We start from the raw sequence: 21,517 nt of genomic DNA on the forward strand, positions 1-21,517 counted from the left end.
AAAAGGGCTGGGAGGTTTGGAAAGACCTTAGAGGCATGGGATTAAGAAAGAACAAAAGAGCAACGTCCTCTTCCTCTCGTCTATCCCAGTCACAGCAGCACGTACCTCCATGACAAACTGGCCAGAATAGGTTCCTGTCATGGTCGAGCTATGCCCTGCAGCCAGGATCCCCACTGCCCAGATGTAGAGAGCGGCAGGCCCGAAGTAACACCCCAGCACAACACCCTGGAGAGACAAGGGAGAGAGATCACCTGAGACAACACCCCATAGTGCTCCTCTGCGTCACCTCTCCCCATTCCTGGCTACACACCCACCTCTACCAAGCGCTGTGCTGGCACTGTCCCAGAAGCTAGACTCGGGTCCTGACCCCATTCTAGAGGCTTTCAACCTAAATTCTGCTGGATGGGCCCCCATTCCTCTTCAGCCTAGTCCCTTCTCTTCTCTAGGCTCCTAAAGCCTTTATCCTCAACTTATATGTTAACTATTAAAAAAACCTACAACACATTTCCCACATTATATTCCTTAACACAGTATTCTGGAAGATGGTAATAGGAATGAAGAGAAAGCACAAATGAATTTTGGAGATGCTACATATTCTACTCTTGGAAATTCATAATGTAACCAGCATAAAGGGACAGAGAGGCCACAATAAAGATGACTCTACAGGGACTTCCCTGGTGTTCCATTGGTTTAAGACCCTGTACTCCCAGTGCAGGGGGTATGGGTTTGACTGCTGGTCAGAGAACTAGGTCCCACATGCTACACAGCACGGCCTAAATAAATAAAGTGTCCAGCCACTGGGGCTAGGTGGGGAACAAGTATAAAAAATAAATCACTTTACTAAGAACACTTTCTCTAGTCACCCCAATTAATGCCTATAGCAGCACAAGTTTGGGAATTGCTGATTCAATTAACTCATCTTTTCAGCAGATCTTCTATTTCCTTCTACATAATCCAAAAGTCTTATCTGGTATCTGGACCTCTGAAAAAAAACAACACTTCAGAGAAGATATGCTGAGCTCTGAAGTGAACCCACGGCAAAGACCAGATATTATGCTAAGAATATTGATCCAGGAGCAGAGATCAGAAATCTGAACAGGTTTACCCCTTTGTAGATGTCCACAGTCAGTGTTGAGTTATCATCAGGGAAAAGGTGAGCATGGGCACTGCTGCTGTTTTTACAGACCGCAACCTGGAACCAAAGCAGTTTAGGAACAAGTTTTAATTTTGAGTCCAGGACTCAGATAAGAAGCCCTCTCCTATAGATCACACACAGGTCATCTAAGAGATAGATGCTGAAGGTGAGACACTGGGCATGGATTGATGACAGCAGAGACTGGCAGCAATGGCCTTGAGGTCTTCCTTGATAATTTTTCTACACTCCCAGGTCATCAAAAACTTTTCCTGAGTTACAGTATGCATGGTAATACATGAATGTTAGGTCAATTTAAATGGTGACATGAAGTGAGGGTCCTTAGAAGGCTTCAAATATGAAAGGACACCCAGAATAGAGTCCTTATTCAAAGCAGAGCCAGGAATCAGAGGTCCTACGATGGGAAACAAAGGAGTGATCAAAACTAGGTTGGCAATCAGGAGTCAAGAGGACAGAGAATTCAGCGTGATAAAACAGTCTGTCTAGCCACAGATTCTATTTCCTGTGTGTTGACTCCTCCCAACCTGTCATCACCAAATGGCAGGGCTGGAAAGCAGTCAGGAGTTGGAAGCAAAAGGGGATGAGAAAGAGCAAATAGACATGAAGCCACTGACCACAGCATGAGGCAGTCTTTATCTGACTTCCCAGTCCAAAGCTGAGAATGATGGGTGTGGACTTGGCCACTGCCCTAGACTATAAGCCTGACTAGCGCAGTGACTTAGGGGCAGCACTGAGATCCATTTCCCCTGAGCTCTAAGTCACTGTCACGTTTTCCTGCCCCAGTTAGCCTCCTCCTTACCCTCACATTCACTACTACCCAGGTCCCTGGCTTACTTACCACCTGCTTGTTGGTTTTCTCAAAAAATGCTTCGGCAAACACTGAGATGACAAAGATGTTGATGATAAAGGAAACAAAGAGAGCAATGCAGGAATCAATGAAGAAGTACTTATTGGCTTCTTGAACTTCCTGCTTATTGGCTCGGTCTACCTGTCTGGACTAGAGAGGTAATAGCAACAGTCATTTTTTGACTAGCTGAAACAAGTTTCCTTGTAATATTTCATGAGTTAGAGTCAGCTGGAAGTCCTAGAGGTCAAACAATTGACCACATGAAATGTGAGAGACCCCACATACATCCTGGTTCACTGAGTTCAATCATGACCCTTTGATGACATCACACACACCCAAACAGGGGAAAGTGACTGAGTGACTGATGAGCCCTCAGTTACTGTGGCTTGAAGAACCGCTGACCTACAAAAACAACCTGATTTAGATCTAAGGGGGAGTTATCCTTAATTACAAAGGTCTCTGAAATCTTCCAGCAAACAATTGTGTTGGACTGACTGGTAAAAGCTAGGTTGGGCTCCTTCCTCCTGACCTCCATGAGGCCATTGAGGTTTCTGAGATTTAAAGACAAGAGACACGGTGCCCCTTCAGATCTTTTAAGGACTTTAGTCCCTTCTCTATGGGGTCAGTCATCTCTGGTCACCTTGGTGATACAAGAGTGTGGTGTCCAACTGTGGAAAAGCACCGTGCTCCTTCAGGGCTCCAACAATTGTAAACTAAGTATGTGTCCCTTGTAACGAAAGGAAAAGATGCCATGAACTACATAAGTCACTGGGATAAGACAGGTCTTGCTCACCTTGACTAAGGCAGAATGCAGGTATATGTTGTGTGGTGTGATAACGGCGCCCACAATGGCCACAGCCTGAATGATCTGTGGCGTACGACAGCCTGAACAGGATGGCAGGAACATGCCTTGGAGGACCTGGGTCTGGCTGGGTTTCACTGTAACATACTACATACAAAGAGAACAGCTATTAGCCTTTTCTGGAACTTGACACTAGGGAAGTAACACGGTACTAGATAACATTGCATCCTTTACTCCTTAAACCCCTTCATCAACACTATTTAGGAAATAAGGGACATAGAACCATCCAAAAAAAACCAAGCAGCACAAGGTTAGAGAATTTATGACTGGGGTATCCAAACATTTCATACTGTATTTTATATATACTAAATAGATGTGTAAAGAATATAATTAATATTCTAAAGAAATAACATGTCTGCTAATGGCCTTATTGATATTAGTGCCACAATAACTCCTGTGAGACACACCTTAGAATACAGTCAATTCTTGATTACCCACACTAACCATGCTTCTGTGCTCAGTTCAGTTCAGTGGCTCAGTCATGTCTGACTCTTTGTGAACCCACGGACTGCAGACACCAGGCTTCCCTGTCCATCACCAACTCCGGGAGCTTGCTCAAACTCATGTCCATTCAGCTGATGATGCCATTCAACCATCTCATCCTCAGTGTCCCCTTCTCTTCCTGCTTTCAATCTTTCCTAGCATCAGGGTCTTTTCCAACGAGTCAGTTCTTCACACCAGGTAGCCAAAGTATTGGAGTTTCAATTCATCATCAGTCCTTCCAGTGAATATTCAAGACTGATTTCCTTTAGGATTGACTGTTTGATTGCCTTGCAGGCCAAGGGACTCTCAAGAGTCTTCTCCAACACCACAGTTCAAAAGCATCAATTCTTCAGTGCTCAGCTTTCTTTATAGTCCAACTCTCACATCCATACATGACTTCTGGGAAAACCATAGCTTTGACGAGATGGACCTTTGTCAGCAAACTAATGTCTCTGCTTTTTAATGTGCTGCCTAGGTTGGTCATAGCTTTTCTTCCAAGGAGCAAGTGTCTTTTAATTTCATGGCTGCAGTCACCATCTGCAGTGATTTTGGAGCCCAAAAAAATAGTCTCTCACTGTTTCCATTGTTTCCCCATCTATTTGCCAAGAAGTGATGGGACCAGATGCCATGATCTTAGTTTTTGAATGTTGAGTTTTAAGCCAACTTTTTCACTCTGCTCTTTCACTTTTATCAAGAGGCTCTTTAATTCCTTTTTGCTTTCTGCCATAAGGGTGGTGTCATCTGCATATCTGAGGTTATTGAAATTTCTCTCAGCAATCTTGATTCCAGCTTATGCCTCATCCAGCCTGGCATTTCGCATGATATAATCTGCATGTAAGTTAGATAAGCAGGGTGACGATATATAGCCTTGACATATTCCTTTCCCAATTTGGAACCAGTCTGTTGTTCCATGTCCAGTTCTAACTGTTGCTTCTTGACCTGCATACAGATTTCTCAGGAGGAAGGTTAGGTGGTCTGGCATCCCCATTTCTTTAAGAATTTTCCACAGTTTGCTATGATCCAAAATCAAAAGCCTTGGCATAGTCAATAAAGCAGACGTAGGTGTTTTTCTGGAACTCTCTTGTTTTTTCGATGATCCAACATCTGTGCTCACATATGTATATAAAAATCACTTATGCTTGCCACTAGCATCTGCTGACGGAGAAGGCAATGGCACCCCACTCCAGTACTCTTGCCTGGAAAATCCCATGGACGGAGGAGCTTGGTAGGCTGCAGCCCATGGCGTCGCTAAGAGTCGGACATGACTGAGCGACTTCCCTTTCACTTTTCACTTTCATGCATTGGAGAAGGATATGGCAACCCACTCCAGTGTTCTTGCCCAGAGAATCCCAGGGACAGTGGGGCCTGGTGGGCTTCCATCTATGGGGTCGCACAGAGTCAGACACGACTGAAGTGACTAGGCAGCAGCATCTGCTGAGACTCACTCAGAAACACTTCTCATACACTCTTTTTCCTGGTTCAGCATTTCTCTTGGAAGCCTTAGGCCAAGCTGTATCATCTACTTATAGAGTAGACATATATTCAAAAGCTTAGCTAGTCCAATAAACAGAAATCAGTTTATAATAATTGGACACAGAAAGGTGCTGGGTTTCACTTCACTGCATATAATGAATGATAAGATTAGACTTAACCCAATGCAGTTATTGGGGCTGGGGCACAAAACAGGAAACAGGCACTGTTTCATTAACTGTTGCAATACAGAGAAAGTCCAAGCTGGAATTACTGTCAACCAGGATGTGCAAAAACAGAACCCGTCAAGGTAACAAACCAAGAATAACCCTGCAACTCCTCTCCTAATCTTTACCAAGGCTGTTCTGTTGTTGAGATGGCCAATTTGCGACCAGGGAGTCTAGTCTGGAAAGTCCTAGAAATTCTAGTCCCTGCAAAACTTCCTGGACACTAGTCTTTCCTACATCCTTATTCCTTTAAAATTGGCCTAGTGCTGAATTTGGGTTTTGTTAACACACACTGTCTTTTATAATAAAAGGACAAAAATTTTATTTAAAAAGCTAATGAAAAAAAGACAAACAACAGCTAATGATCAGCCTGTAATACTTGCCTCATAGCCAAACGTGAGGGCCATAATAGTGATGAGAAAACCAAAAAACGCTTCTAGCTTCCGCAAACCTGAAGGGGAAAATGTAGCAGTGAGTTCATAGAAGGCAGATTTCCCTGTAAGCCACATGATGGAACTTTCAGTGACCCCTCTGTTCCCACTGTCCTTACCATATTTGTCCAAAAAGAGAAATATAAGGGTATCTGCAATGGTGATGAGAACTCCACCCCATAGAGGAATCCTAGGTCAGAGATTAAAAAGGGAGATTAAAGAAAAGAAAAGAAACATTAAGAAAAAGACTCTCTTCACAACAACACTCTAGATATATGACACTTGAAGGAGCAAGGACCTGGGGAAAAGGGAATAGTGGTAAGGAGGCCAGGCCTTGGGTGTTTTAGGATCACAGCACTAAGCAAAGTAATACATTCATTCAAACTTTATCTACTATTACAGACATTCAGGACACAAAGCTGTAAAGTATGGGTCTTATCTCTCAAGGAGTTCACTTTACAAGTGGGATAAACTACATACAAATTAATTATAATATACATTGCCACACACTGGATAACACAGATATGCATGACCAAACACGAGAACATGGGAAATAAAGAGCCAGGAAGAAGGTGGTTCCAGAGTGATTACACAGAAAAAATAATACTTGAGTTGAATTTTGAAAATTGAAAATGACTTGGGTTTTTGTTTTTTTGTTGTTGTTTCGTTGCTAAGTCATGTCCAACTCCTTGGTGACCCCATGGACTATAGCCCACCAGGCTCCTCTGTCCATAGGATTTCCCAGGCAAGAATACTGGAGTGGGTTGCCATTTCCTTCTCCAGTGGATTGTCCTGACCCAGTGATCAAACGTGCATCACCTGCTTGGCAGGCGGATTCTTTACCACTGAGCCACCTGGGAAGGACTTTTGTTTTTATACTTGTGGGATTTTATACAAAATCCCACAAAATATTGATTACTTTCTGGAGAAAAACCCCTCACCTTCCTACAGACAGGAGATTGATGGCAATAGCTGAGCCAATAACTTCTTGCATATCTACGCCAATGATAGCCAACTCCACCATCAGCCACAGAAGGATTCGTGGAACCTAAACATCAAACAGCAGAAAGATGTGGTTCTAATTAATCATTTCTAAGAACTTCCCCCATAGTTTGGAATTCACATTTTGGCACTGATCCAATAACAGTCCTTCGTTAAACCTGAGGTCTAGAGATGAAGGACCAGAACTCAGCTGCACTTGGCACCCTGCTGGAGAGGGCCAGGCTGCTCTTTGTGGCAGAGCCTGTGAATCAGGGTCAGGGCAGCAGCTGATGCCAATTTCTTTTCCTTCTGTTTTACTTGACAGAAGAATGGAATTTCCATTCACTTTTTTCCACTTAATTTTTGATCTAAAAACAATCCTGAAAGTTTTAGCGGAAAATGAGAATGCTAGGATGGTCAAAGTATTGTTCATGAGAGAATAAAAATACTGCCGAAGAAAATATCTATCCTGACCACAGTTGAAGAGACAAAACAAACGTGAAGAGGCTGGAGTCATCCTTAGTGTAATAATACACAAGTAAGTGAAAAACACAGATAGGCAAAGGGACTCGGGGCAAAGTGATGGGATTGGGTGTCCTATAATAAAATCTGGGATCAAATCTGGTCAAATAATCGAACAGAAAGAAATTTAGTAGACCAGGACTGAGGCCAGGAAAAAAAACAACCTCCATGTATCTACTACCTAAAATATATGTCACAAAAAAACAACCACTAAGATACATGAAGAAAGAGAAGATAAAACAAACTATAAATTACCAAGTTTTTGTTTTTTTTTTTAAAGAGGCATATAAGATAAAAAGCAGGTAAGGATACTCTCGCAGCCAAGAAAGAAGATTGAACATTTAAGACAAACTGGAGGCAGATTAGTACTTATCCAAAGATCAAGTCAGTTTAAACCTGTCTTCCAGACATTGTTGCTGTTGTTCAGTCGCTCAGTGGTGTCCGACTCTTTGCGGCCCCATGGACTGCAGCACGCCAGGCTTCCCTGTCCTTCACCATTTCCCGGAGTTTGCTCAAACTCATGTCCATCGAGTCGATGATGCCATCCAACCATCTCATCCTCTGTCGTCCCCTTCTCCTCCTGCCTTCAATCTTTCCCAGCATCAGGGAAACATGGTTTAGCAGCAAGAGGAGCTACAGAATTTCCCTTGGGATTCCCAGCCCTCAGGGCCACGATCCCCACATCCTCCACTATTTTAGTATACAGGGGGCTAGCACAGATTGCCAGACACACAGCTACCTATGATATGAGACAAACACTGCTTACCCTGGGATACTGGCGGTGACACACTTCAGCCAGATGCAGCCCAGTGACCACTCCCAGTCGAGCTGCAAGGCTCTGCAGCAGGAGGCCCATGATGGTGGAAAACAGGACAACCCAGAGCAACTGGAGAAGAACAAAGCCCCACCATTACACTCTTGAGCCAACTGGAAGTTCTGGTTTGGTTGTTTGGCAATGGGAATGGGAAAGACACTCAGGAAAGAGCCCCATTCAGCAATCCAATGACCTGAGTTTTGTATCACATTCTACACAGAACTTGCTAGGTCACCTTGCACCTTTCTGAGTTCTAGTTTTTCCCATCTGCTGTTTCACTTTTGTTCAAGGAAACTACCTGGGTAAATAAAATAAAACTAAAAACCAACTACGTGATAAACTAGAATTTAAATACAAATCGAAAAGTACTTTTCATCAAAGTGTCAGAGCCAATGAAGAATCAGCATGTAGCCACCAAGGTTTATATCCAATAGGCAGAGCAGAGGAAAAGGCTGTGATGTGCTGTGTGTGTTTAAAAAGGAAAGAAGTCAAAGTGTTAGTCACTAAGTCTTGTCCGACTCTTTGAGACCCCATGGACTGTAGCCTGCCAGGCTCCTCTGTCCTGGGATTTCCTAGGCAAGGATAATGGAGTGGGTTGCCATTCCTTTCTCCAGGAGATCTTCCTGACCCAGGGATCAAACCCGTGTCTTCCTCATTGCAGACAGATTCTTTACTACCTGAGCCACCAGGTAAACCAAAAGAAGGGATGAGGGAAGAGTTTATGTTCACCTTAAATCCAGCCAGTGCTCCAGACTGCAAATCACATTCAATGTTTCCTGGATCCACAATGCTCATAAGAAATCCTGGTCCCGTGAAAGCCCAGAGTTTGCGAAAGCTAAAACAGGAGTGCTGTACGAGAGAGGAAAACAGAGCAAAATGATTGTCACCTCCAGGGGGAGAATAGATACATGCCTGTGTATGGCTGACTCCCTTTGCTGTCCACCTGAAACTACACAGTATTGTTAATTGACTATACTCCAATATAGAAGAAAAAGTTTTAAAAAATAATAATAAAAAAAAGTGTCTCTTGGAGAAAAAAAAAGATTATCACCTCCAAACTGCTGATCTAATTTATCTATTATTTTATCACATAAAAGGCAACAATATCAGTTTCATAAGAACAAAGAGTTCAGAAGTGGGACATGGGTGGGTCCAAGTTTCTCCTCCATCTCATCCATTCCTTATCAATAACATGTTAGCTCTCTGTACAAATAAGAGCTCTTGTCTTACCTGCCCTTCCAACAGCCTTTCAGTCTAAAACCCCAGCAATAATAGCAGTACCTCTGTGCTCAAACACTACCCAAATGGGACAAACGGTACCATACAAAAGGGAACATGAAAATTTCCCTTTCTGGGTCAAAGAATGCTCACTAGTACAACTTGGCAATTTTTCAAGGGCCTCGGTTTCCTTAAAAGTTTCTGTGTACTCTCTACAAAAATTCAGTCTTCAGAGACTGCTTGCCAGAACTGACTCTGAGGTTGCTGATCCTGAGTTATCCAGCAGACATTGTACATAGGTTTTCCCTAGATAATAATATTTTTCTCTAAGGACCTGTCACTAACCTTCTCCTCAGGAACGGCGATCTTCTCATCAAAGTAGGTGGTAAAGGGCTCCTCTGTGTATACCTCGGGGGACTGTGGAATTGAGGAGTTACTGCGGGCAGGGTTGATGGCACCAAGACTGACAGAGACCCCATGGTCTCCAGAAGCACTTTCTGAATTAACAGATTTGAGAAGAAATGAGTTAAAATTAACAGAATACACTGGTATTAGTAATCATCATAGAAATACTGAAATTAAACCTTTTTAATACCTAAATGCACAAGATTAACCTGACTCTATATCAATTTTTGGTTCAGATCAGTTCAATCGCTCAGTCGTGTCCAACTCTTTGCAACCCCATGAACCGCAGCACGCCAGGCCTCCCTGTCCATCACCATCTCCCAGAGTCCACCCAAACCCATGTCCATCATATCGGTGATTCCACCCAACCGTCTCATCCTCTGTCGTCCCCTTCTCCTCCTGCCCTCAATCTTTCCCAGCATCAGGGTCTTTTCCAATGAGTCAGCTCTCTGCATCAGGTGGCCAAAGTATTGGAGATTCAGCTTCAACATCGGTCCCTCCAATGAACACCCAGGACTGATCTCCTTTATGATGGACTGGCTGGATCTCCTTGCAGTTCAAGGGACTCTCAAGAGTCTTCTCCAACACCACAGTTCCAAAGCATCAATTCTTCAGTGCTCAGCTTTCTTTATAGTCCAACTCTCACATCCATACATGACCACTGGAAAAACCATAGCCTTGACTAGACAGACCTTTGTCGGCAAAGTAATGTCTCTGTTACTTTATTTTTATTTATATTTCTAATAAATTAATTTTTGAATAGGCAACACATTCACATGGCTGAAAATTTGAGAAATACAAAATTGCTTATGGTGATAAAGCTCCCTCTCTACCCTCTTCCCCGGTCACTAAGCTCTACGTGAGTTTTCAACACTAAGCTCACAAATGGTCTCCCCCTACTTTCACGCTTCTTTTGTACTGCACTGTGAAAGACACTCAGTCATGTCTGACTCTTTGTGACCCCATGGACGATAGAGTCCATGGAATTTTTCAGGCCAGAATACTGGAGTGGGTAGCTGTTCCCTTCTCCAGGGGATCTTCCCTACCCAGGGATCAAACCCAGGTCTCCTGCATTGCAGGCAGATTCTTTACCAGATGAGCCACTGGGGAAGCCCTCACGCTTCTACTGCCACTTGCCAATTTTTAGAATAATTTTCTTCTAAAATCACTGATGTCTAGGGCTTAATATAGAACATCCCTAGACTAGCCGCACTGATAAAGTGAAAGTGAAAGTGAAGTCTTTCAGTCGTGTCTGACTCTTTGTGACCCCATGGACACCAGGCTTCTCTGTCCATGGGATTTTCTAGGCAAGGGTACTGGAGTAGGTTGCCATTTCCTTCTTCAGGGAATCTTCCTGACCCAGGGATCGAACCCAGGTCTCCCACATTGTAGACAGATGCTTTACCATCTGAGCCACCAGGGAAGTCAAAATCTTAACTTTTAGAAGGAAATTGTCAGGCTAATGGGACACTCCAATCTCTACCCCCCACCCATTCTTTTAGTAGGATTTACTCAAAGGATCATCCTTGGACATGATATCTCCATCAGGCTGCCCCCAAAATGAGTAACTTGCAAAATTCTGCCACATTTCAGGCTAAAAACTGAAGTTTCAGGGAAACCACCAAACAGGAACCTTTTGCCACCTGACTAAAACTCTGGTCTGGAAGAAGCACAAGCTCGAATCAAGATTGCTGGGAGAAATATCAATAACTGCAGATATGCAGATGACACCACCTTTATGGCAGAAAGTGAAGAGGAACTAAAAAGCCTCTTGATGAAAGTGAAAGTGGAGAGTGAAAAAGTTGGCTTAAAGCTCAACATTCAGAAAACGAAGATCATGGCATCTGGTCCCATCATTTCATGGGAATTAGATGGGGAAACAGTGGAAACAGTGTTGGACTTTATTTTGGGGGGCTCCAAAATCACTACAGATGGTGACTGCAGCCATGAAATTAAAAGACGCTTACTCCTTGGAAGGAAAGTTATGACCAACCTAGATAGCATATTCAAAAGCAGAGACATTACTTTGCCAACAAAGGTCCATCTAGTCAAGGCTATGGTTTTTCCTGTGGTCATGTATGGATGTGAGAATCGGACTGTGAAGAAAGCTGAGCACTGAAGAACTGATGCTTTTGAACTGTGGTGTTGGAGAAGACTCTTGAGAGTCCCTTGGACTGCAAGGAGATCCAACCAGTCCATTCTGAAGGAGATCAGCTGGGGGATTTCTTTGGAAGGAATGATGCTAAAGCTGAAACTCCAGTACTTTGGCCACCTCATGTGAAGAGTCGACTCATTGGAAAAGACTCTGATGCTGGGAGGGATTGAGGGCAGGAGGAGAAGGGGACGACAGAGGATGAGATGGCTGGATGGCATCACTGACTCGATGGACATGAGTCTGAGTGAACTCCGGGAGTTGGTGATGGACAGGGAGGCTTGGTGTACTGCAATTCATGGGGTCACAAAGAGTTGGACATGACTGAGCAACTGATCTGGACTGAACTGATCCTAAGACCTGCAGTGAAGAGCTTGAGGAAGGGGGAGTGTCACCCTTGTGACAGGAGGGCTCATCGCTGACTAATCATCAGTGTCCCTTGTGTGAATGGAGCAGGTCTCCATGATATAGTTGGCTGGGGGACAGGAGATGGCGATAATATTTGATGAAACAGAGGACAAGAAGGACAATATGGTAAATTTCTGTTACTGGCTTAAGCGTAATTCCAAACAAAAATGAGTCAATAACACCAAGTTGTAAATTACCATCTGGCATCTTCTGTTCAGGACCCAACACCGTGGTGGATACCTGAGTGCCTGAGTTCACAGAATAGGATTCTGGAAAGGAGAGAAGAGAGGGAGAGGAATTAGCAAGAACAAATTAAAACAAGTTTCACGACCAGCATTCTGTGACTCTGTATGACTGAGCCCTTACTATGTGAAAAGAATAATTGTTCTACTGAATTAGATAACCTTGGAAATAATCACAGTTTTCAGACTATGATTAGGAGATGTTTAATAGAAAAAATATAAAAGTCTTAATCATATTTTTACTGGCAAGACTTCAAAAGAAAACTGAAGTAAAAGCTATTTGAGGGAAGTGGGCAAGTAGTTGGTAATAAGCATCCACGGGAGACAGTGAGGGACCGCGACACCTGGCGAGCTGCAGTCCACGGGGTCGCAAAGAGTCAGACACGGATTAGTGACTGAACAAGACGACAAAAGCATCCACAGAATGGCTTCGAGGCAGTTTCCCAGTCTCTGTCTTTGTCTCCAGATTAACCCAAATATTTAAAAGACTGACTTCCCACCATTTTGATGGGTTTCTAAGGACAGAGATCTTTTAACTCTCTTTGATCTAACTAACAGCTTAAGCTCATATTTCAAGATTTTGGCGGGGGTCAGGGAGAGGGGGAAGCATCTCAGGAGCACACTGGTAGAAGACAGCCACTGTTTCACAGCCTCACCTTTCCCTGAACAGAGACTTCAGCTCTAAGGTTTCAGGTCTCATTCCCAACACTTCAACGCTGAGAGGAAGATGAATAACCAGCCCCGCCCCCCGCCCCCCAGAGGCACCCGGAGGACAAGGCAGAGTCCACAGACCACCTGCGCTTCTCTCCATCAGCAATAAGCAGCCTGGGAAGGAGAGTGCGAGGATCACCCGGTTAAGTTTAACTGGGGGTTAGAGCGGGGATATCAGTAAGTCCATTGGGCCACAGATCTATGGCATATTATCCAGTCAACTCCATCAATAAGGCTAAATTTTTTTTTAATTTTGATCTACTGATTAAGGAATCTACTTCTCAGTTAAGTTCAAACTTCGAAGGGGAAAGGTAAATAATACTAATTGTTAACCACTCCCCTTGAACCCCAATAACTATCCTACTAAAAAACTGAGGAAGCCTCCCCTTCTCTATTCTTTACTAGTTTTTTTCCACCTTGTACCATTATTGCTCCTGTGAAACAGTGCTCTACTTTTCTTTTTAGATATTCTAATGACATATTCTGGGACTTCCCTGGTGGCTTAGGCGAAAAGAACCCTTTTGCCAGTGCAAGAGACTTGGGTTTGAGCTCTGGTTGGGAAGATCCCCTGGAGAGGGAGATGGCAACCCACTCCAGTATTCTTGACTGAGAAATGCCATGGACAGAGGAGCCTGGTGGGCTACAGTCCATGGGGTCTCAAAAGAGTCGGACATGACTTAGTGACTAAAACAACAACAACAAATTGACATATTTTGTACCTATTTTGCAAAATTACAGAATTAAGACCTGAAAGGGGTGTTAGATTTCATCTGTATTCTGGAGTGTAAAACATACCACCTCTTGCCAAATTAGAAAACATAATCTTTCATCTCTATAGTCACCAATATCAATAACTTTGTTATAATTAACAGTACCCAAGTCCTTCCTATCAGAGTTTGAGCTACCAGATGGTTTCACAAGCAGACCTCAATGTTGCTGACTAAATCCCACCCCTCTCTCAGCCAGCACCTCACCTAAATGGGACTTACACATCTGACCACTCAGCATACCACTTGAATTCCAATCACAGCACAGCTTCTAGACCCCACTCAGAGCATTTTTACTTTAATTTTACATTAATTCTAAGAAGCCAGGATAACACACAAAAAACTAGAAACCACAAATCCGATCTGGGACTATGGCTCTTACATGGAAAATCGTAGGCTATTTATATGAGATAACTTTCATATACTTCAACCACTCTGAAACATTATTGTGAAGATTATTAGGAATTCCCTGGTGGTCCAGAGGTTAGGACTCCACGCTTTCACTACCAAGGGTGTGAGTTTGATCACTGGTCAAGCAATTACGATCCCACAAGTCACACAGCACAGGCCCCCTCCAACCCACCTCCCAAAGAAGAATATTATTATGGGAGTCACCTGGTGGCATAGTGGTTAGGAGTCCAGCCTTTCACTGCTGTGGCCCAGGTTCAATCCCTGGCTGGGGAACTGAGATCTTGAAGCCACGCAGCATAGCCAAAAAATAAACTAATTAAATAAATAAAATAAAATAGGAAGAAGTGCCAAAATGTCTTGAATGATTTTTTTAAGATTAGTGTTATTAATATTATATTAGTAAGAATAACTCAAGTTTCTAATTGCTGCTCTACTCAAGAAGGACCAATTCAATTAGATTAGTTTTGTCTTGATGATTGATATCTGGTTTCAGAAGGCACAGAAGTATTCAATACATTTGAAGAAGATTCCTATTCAAAACAGGCCTTTAAAGGTTATATTTAAAAAGCAAACAATTGAGACAGTTTTTCCCCAAGAATCATGTGTGAAAGGGTGATAGTTTAATAATTTTAAAAAGAAATGTCTGACCACAAAATAGAATAATTGCAATTAGTATTCTAAGTGATTATTCCCATAATTATTTACAGAACTTTTAAACACAAGAGTCTGATCTTCTTTCTGAAATCTCTCTCCAAGAAAGAAAATGGATTCTAGATTTCAACTTCTTTCTTTTTTCTTTTTTTGCTGCGCTGTGCAGCTTGTAGGATCTTAGTTTCCAGACCGAGGATGGAACCTGGGCCTGGAAGCAAAACCCTGAGTTCCAACCACTGGACCATCAGGGAATTCCCTAGATTCCAACTTTCTCATCAAAACATTGAGTCAACAACTATAATTTTCATTGCTTGCAGTGTCTAGAGAACATAACTAGAGCAAGGAATGGAGAGTCAGTAGGCTCTGGGTGCTGCCCAGTGTTAAGGTCTCCACGAAAATCCAACACCCATACAGAAGCAGTTGAGTTAATATAAGACCACTCTGCTCTCTAGGACCATACCACCAGGTCACTTCAGTCATTAAATTTCATTAAGAAATAGATCAAGTGGAGATACAAGCAACAAGATTCAACCCTGCAGTACTAGGACAGTTATGATTAACAATGTGCCTTGACTTTCTAGCTCTCCCCCAACCACTAAGTGTCACCTTTTCTTAAAGCCAGTAATTTCCTCCTATCAAACAGCCATCGACAGCAGGGGGAAGAAAAGGCACTCACGGGTCAATGTATTATAACTATTTTATCCCATTCCTTATCAAAAAAGTTTTAAGACTGTTTTACAAGATAAGAATGCTAATTACATTTTCTGTCTAAATGTCAAAAGTCTACATATCCTTTGACCCAGCAATTCCATTTCTAAGAAAGCATACTAAAGAAACTAAAGAATACTAAAGAAATACTTGTACAAGAAGCATCAATATGTGCAAGAATATTCCCCACAGCACTGTCTGTAGTGTCAAAAGACTAAGACAACCTAGAACACTCATAGGATGGAACACCGTAAACAAGGCAGATCTAAGCGGATTGACAGGAAACAGTCTCCAAGATACACGGTGAAGTTAAAGACACTCAGAACAGTATGCTATCATTTATGTAGCAAAAGAGAGACACAGAATATACAATATACGTACAAACAAAATCCAAAGGACATGCCAAAAACTGGTAATGCCGTCTCCAAGAGGAAGGAGTGGAGGAGCACAAATGAGGTCAGGCTAAAGGACCTCTCATGAATATACACTGTATACGGTTTCGCAATTTAAAAAAATTTTGCCAAGTAAATATATTGTTTATTTTTAAAAAACATAAAGAACATGCAGATTTACTCAGTTTCCCAACAAACACCTCAGGAATCTTCTGTTTCTCAATGAACACTTCAGGGATGAATCAGTTCTCTCTGATAAGCGTCTGCAGTGGATAACCAGAGATCTGAAGCTGTCGGTGGGCAGGCATATGTAGCCTTAAGCTTAACTTACTAATACTTTGACTTAGTGTGCAAATAGCCATGCTCTGAAATTGTGATTTGGAAGTTTCTCCTGAATCCAAAGAAATTAAAAAATCTTCCCCAGCAAAGTGTTTCCTCACTCCCTAACCTGGGTTAAATGGCCCTCTTTCTTGCTCCCCCAAGGCATCTGCAGCTTACTATGATCATACCATGTTACCCTGAAAGCATTCATTCCCTGATACTACTCTTGCAACTTTTCTGCAAGTTTTAAATTATATCAACATAAAAAGTTATATCCCCCAACACTTACTGCTGCTGCTGCTAAGTCACTTCAGTCGTGTCCGACTCTGTGCGACCCCATAGATGGCAGCCCACCAGGCTCCCCCGTCCCTAGGATTCTCCAGGCAAGAACACTGGAGTGGGTTGCCATTTCCTTCTCCAATGCATGAAAGTGAAAAGTGAAAGTGAAGTCGCTTAGTTGTGTCCGACTCTTAGCGACCCCATGGACTGCAGCCTACCAGGCTCCTCCGTCCACGGGATTTTCCAGACAAGAGTACTGGAGTGGGTTGCCATTGCCTTCTCCGCCAACACTTACCAGCTATCATAAACTCTGAATATTTAATTGACAATATTCCAAGTGTTTTCTTAGCATTTACAAGAACTCTGAAGAATAATTTGGATAGCCTAAACCTGGTTTAAAAATTGCCAACAAGAAAGTGTGAAATACTGAGTATTAAAATACATACAATTTCAACTTTTCCCCCCCATGGTTTAAAAAAATTGAATTTAAACTAATATTTATCTTATTAAACTCTCTTATAAAGAGCAAAGTCACCCAAAACCATTTCATTGATTTTAGAGCTGTGTTCAGTGTTGCAAAGGTCTCCCTAAAATTAATCTTAGTTTTGGAGAGGAATGTTTTTTGAACGGTCTTCTAATTCTTCTCCCCTTCTTTCACTCCTTTATATAGATAAAGCTGGAGACAGCATTAAGAAGGAAAAGAAGTTTCATAGGGGCAAACAGAAAAGTGTGCATGGAATCAGCTGATTAGACAAATGCAAACAGGAATATTTAAAGCTGAATGGCAAAGCCACCTCTTCTTTCTCTTGATGTTTCCTCAGCCAATGTTCAGTGTTCAACATGCTGGTGACAAAATGGAAACTGCTGAGACAGGCCTTAAAATCATACCCAAGTTGTTTATTAGAGCATAAAAAGGAGTTGTGACTTAAAAAAAAAAACACAGAATTCCATTTGTTTTGAAGAAAATGTAAAGATGTCCAGATCCTTCTAAAATTCTCTTTCCTCTAAAGGTCTACTTTAAGGCTAAAATACTTGATAATCCTGCTGCTGCTGCTGCTGCTGCTGCTAAGTCACTTCAGTCCTGTCTGACTCTGTGCGACCCCATAGACGGCAGCCCACCAGGCTCCCCCGTCCCTGGGATTCTCCAGGCAAGAACACTGGAGTGGGTTGCCATTTCCTTCTCCAATGCATGAAAGTGAAAAGTGAAAGTGAAGTTGCTCAATCGTGTCTGACTCTTCTGACCCCATGGACTGCAGCCTACCAGGCTCCTCTGACCATGGGATTTTCCAGGCAAGAGTACTGGAGTGGGGTGCCATTGCCTTCTCTGTTGATAATCCTACTAAACCATTATTTTTAGTATAGCTTTTATATTGTATAAGATGCTCTTCATGAAGGTGAGCTCCTGCCCCTGTATGATTAGGAATCAACAAACTAAAATATTCTGTGTTTCAAACAGAGCTCACTGCTGTCTGAACTTATGGATTTTAATAAGGAATATTACTGGCCATGTTTTAGAATGAGAAACGATAGCTTCCTCTGTTTTTCCATTCCAGGTCAATAAAGAAGCATCAGTTTCTGAGTCTTTCCATCAGGATATTTATCTAATTGATTCTGAAACTCAATCTGCCCCTACTAGGGGTGATGAGAGAGAAACCATGTGAATTTCTAAATTATAATTGAGGATGGGAAATTCAGAATTATTTTTAAAATTTTAATACTAAATAATCCCATTTTTCTTTCATAAAAATGATGTTGATATAAAATGACATAATAAAAAAAGATAGATTGGAGACAGATTACATCTACTTCCTGACAAGCTTCCCTGGTGGCTCAGATGATAAAGAATCTGTCTGCAATGCAGGAGACCTGGGTTTGATCCCTGGATCAGGAAGATTCCCTGCATAAGGGACTGGTTACCCACTCCAGTGTTCTTGCCTGGAGAATACAGGCAGAGGAGCCTGGTGGGCAACAGTCCACGGGGTCTCAAAGAGTCAGAAACGACTGAGCAACTAACACTTTCAATGTCTGTCACCTGACAGAAGAACAAAGGGAGAAGCACCTCTGGTGTTAGTTTAAGAAAAAGGCCTTGAAACTCTAACCCTCTCTACCCTAGTGGTTAATATTTCGGTAAGCTGAACATCACACACAAGCACACCCAGTTCATAAATAGTGCTGCTACGGTACAACATGCTTAAGAGCCTGTGCAGAGCTACTGTACAGCATGCTTAACTTGCTTCAGAGCCTCTCTCTTTCTCTCTCTGTCTCTGACACAATGGCCACTGAGAAAGATCATGTCACTGACTTTTTATGTCATGGTAATAATCTCAAAATTGGAGACATCTCAATTAGTCAATCGGAGAACCACAATTTCAACTCAGCACCAAGTTTGCTGTTTCCACTTGACTTAGACTTTTGAAAATCTGTTTTATGGTTGAAAGGAATATCTGACATGCAGAACATCTAATGATTAAGAAAAAAGAGAAAGAGAAAATGTTAGGCAGCAAGAAGAGGAGAGGGGGTAAGATACAAGGAGGAAGAGTACAGTTGAAAATAACGTCAACTGCCTCGGTGTCAAAGGCAATAACAGTGGGGAGAAATGTGGCCAGGCTGTCAAGAAGTACTGAGTTTTTAGACAAAAATAATCACTCATCAGCCAGAGACTTTAGAACTAGAATGGCCAAACTAATACCCATTAAATAGGGCTCTTCACTTTCTCTGCTCAGCCCTCTGAGGCTTTGCCAGCTTCCAAACCTCCTTGCCTGCTTATATGTCAGGGCCACTAATATCTTACTTTCAGAAATTATAGCTTGGTCTTTGTTCCTCACAAGTCTCACTTTAAGCTTCTCCTGATTTCCTCCCAACCCAAAGTTCACAGCAGTGTATTTCCCTCTGACAGCCCAACCTGGCCTCCTGTCCTGACACAACTATCTCAGAACACAACTCCAAGCTCTGTAAAAATTTCAAAGACTCCTTTGCCTGAAGTAAGGAAGTCTATTAAACCAGTCTGTACCCACTTCTTACTTCAGAAAAAAATGGTTTGCCCTTATACTTAAGTAGCTTTTCTCTTGCAAATGTGAGGAATGATTACCATTAGGTTACATTCAACTTATTTATTCCAGTGACAGATACTGGCTGCCTCCAATGTAGACTGACCTTACAATTTTTAGCACATATGTTCCTCAAAGTTGTCTGTGATAACAGACTATATATATATATATATATATATATATATAATTCTCTAGTGTGTGTGCAAGCATGCTAAGTCACTTCAGTCATGTCCAACTCTTTGCCACCCCATGGACTGTAGCCTGCCAGGCTCCTCTGTCCATGGAATTCTCCAGGCAAGAATACCGGAGGGGGTTGCCTTGCCCTTCTCTAGGAGACCCTCCTAAGCCAGGGATCAAATCTGCATCTCCTGCATTTCAGGTGGATTCTTTACCATCTGAGCCACCAGGGAATCAAGACTCATACATTACTCCTTCTACCATTTGGAACCTGCTGAAATTTCAATAGTTAACTTTCAGCCTCCTTTTATTACCTAGAAATTTTATAGACACTTTATTATTAGTGACAGATGAAACAAAAGAAAACAAAAATAACCCATACAAGATGACCTACTAGCAATAAGAACAAAGACAAGACTGAGAACCCTAATTTTCCAGTGTAAGTCTTTACTGGAAACTGATCCTTATGCTAAAAAATGTAAGTTACTCTGACCTTAAATTAAAAAGGGAAGAGGAATTAGACAACAAATATATTTTTATCATTGCCCAACTCTTTTATATTCCATTCTGATGGTATTACAGTTTATAATTCATGTTTATTGTTTTACTATGTCCACGATATTCCCAATGATACCCGTAGGGCTCTTCCTGTGTCTCCAGGGGCCAATAAACATTAATTGTTCAATACATGCTTGTTAAATTATCAAAAGACTAAATGGCATTGGATGGCTGAGAGAGCAATGGTCTAGTTCTTCTGACTCCTTATATTCTGCACATTTAAATGTTCCCTAACCAGAGAGACTCCCATGATAAAGAAGACAACAATAATAAGGCAAAAGGCTTCCCTTTCGGCCTCAAACACTCCACTCTTTAAAGATGTCACTCCCTGTCTTCCTTATATAAACAGGATTCATAAAGACAATATCCTCCACTCAAACCAAGCCAGTATCCAACTTTCAACACTATGCAAGTACTAAGCTGTCTTTATCCAAAGCTAAATAACTAAGCTTATACTACGTGTGTGTGTGTACTCGAAGTTGCTCAGTCGTGTCTGACTCTTTGTGACCCCATGGACTGTAGCCCACCAGGCTCCTCTGTTCAGGCAAGAATATTGGAGTAGGTTGCCATTTCCTCCTCCAGGGGATCTTCCAACCCAAAGATGGAACCTGAGTCTGCAGCATCTCCTACATTGTCAGGTAGGTTCTTCACCACAAATTAGTTCTGAGAAGCTCTCTGCAATGCATATGGAATGTTTCAGAAAGGCTTGATGAAGCCCCAGAACCTTTTCTTTGGGAACCTCTGCTGCAACAAGAAAATAAAATGGCTGGACCCTCCTTTTCATATTCCAGGTCTGCTCTCAGGTGGGCAGATTCCCTGGGCTGCTTATATACTTACTTGCTGGCTACTTACTTAGCTCACAGTGTGGGACTGCCTCCTCCTTAAGCTGGTTCTTCATTGTGCAGGCTCGGTCTGACTTTTCCCAGGGCCGCTCCTGTCTCTTGCCTCTATATATGGAGACAAATGCGCCTCCCCTTGGTTAGACAAGGCCACTTACCCTGCTCTGGGCAACACATTGTTAAAGACACCACAGGGAATTTCAAGAAGCAAACCACACCCTTCAAAACATAATCAAATTTCTTCTTTGACCTGTCATGAAAAGGAAAGCATTATATATCTTCGGGAGCTTCCAAGGAGGCTCATAGTAAAAAATCTGCCAATCAATGCAGGAGACAGGAGATTTGGTTCAGTCCCTGGGTTGGGAAGATCCCTTGGAGGAGGAAATGGCAAACCACTCCAGTATTCTTGTCTGGAGAATTGCATAGACAGTGGATCCTGGT

General features: G+C 42.3%; 1 protein-coding gene across 1 annotated transcript in view; it reads right to left on the minus strand.

The window, feature by feature from the left end:
- LOC113893133 (natural resistance-associated macrophage protein 2-like) overlaps positions 1-21,169 on the minus strand; it is a 37,342-nt gene extending 16,173 nt beyond the window's left edge. Inside the window, exons 1-12 of the mRNA XM_027542849.1 lie at positions 21,090-21,169; positions 12,171-12,242; positions 9,354-9,505; positions 8,520-8,639; positions 7,743-7,862; positions 6,415-6,521; positions 5,593-5,663; positions 5,426-5,493; positions 2,794-2,949; positions 1,992-2,150; positions 1,106-1,192; positions 106-225 (exon numbers count right to left, since the gene is read on the minus strand). Coding sequence (XP_027398650.1) covers positions 106-225; positions 1,106-1,192; positions 1,992-2,150; positions 2,794-2,949; positions 5,426-5,493; positions 5,593-5,663; positions 6,415-6,521; positions 7,743-7,862; positions 8,520-8,639; positions 9,354-9,505; positions 12,171-12,242; positions 21,090-21,135 — 1,278 coding nt within the window. The 5' untranslated portion in view covers positions 21,136-21,169. The remainder of the gene's footprint in view (positions 1-105; positions 226-1,105; positions 1,193-1,991; positions 2,151-2,793; positions 2,950-5,425; positions 5,494-5,592; positions 5,664-6,414; positions 6,522-7,742; positions 7,863-8,519; positions 8,640-9,353; positions 9,506-12,170; positions 12,243-21,089) is intronic.
- Positions 21,170-21,517: the final 348 nt, after the last annotated feature.

This window comes from Bos indicus x Bos taurus, chromosome 5 (genome assembly GCF_003369695.1).
Source record: "Bos indicus x Bos taurus breed Angus x Brahman F1 hybrid chromosome 5, Bos_hybrid_MaternalHap_v2.0, whole genome shotgun sequence".
Taxonomy (NCBI): Eukaryota; Metazoa; Chordata; class Mammalia; order Artiodactyla; family Bovidae; genus Bos; species Bos indicus x Bos taurus.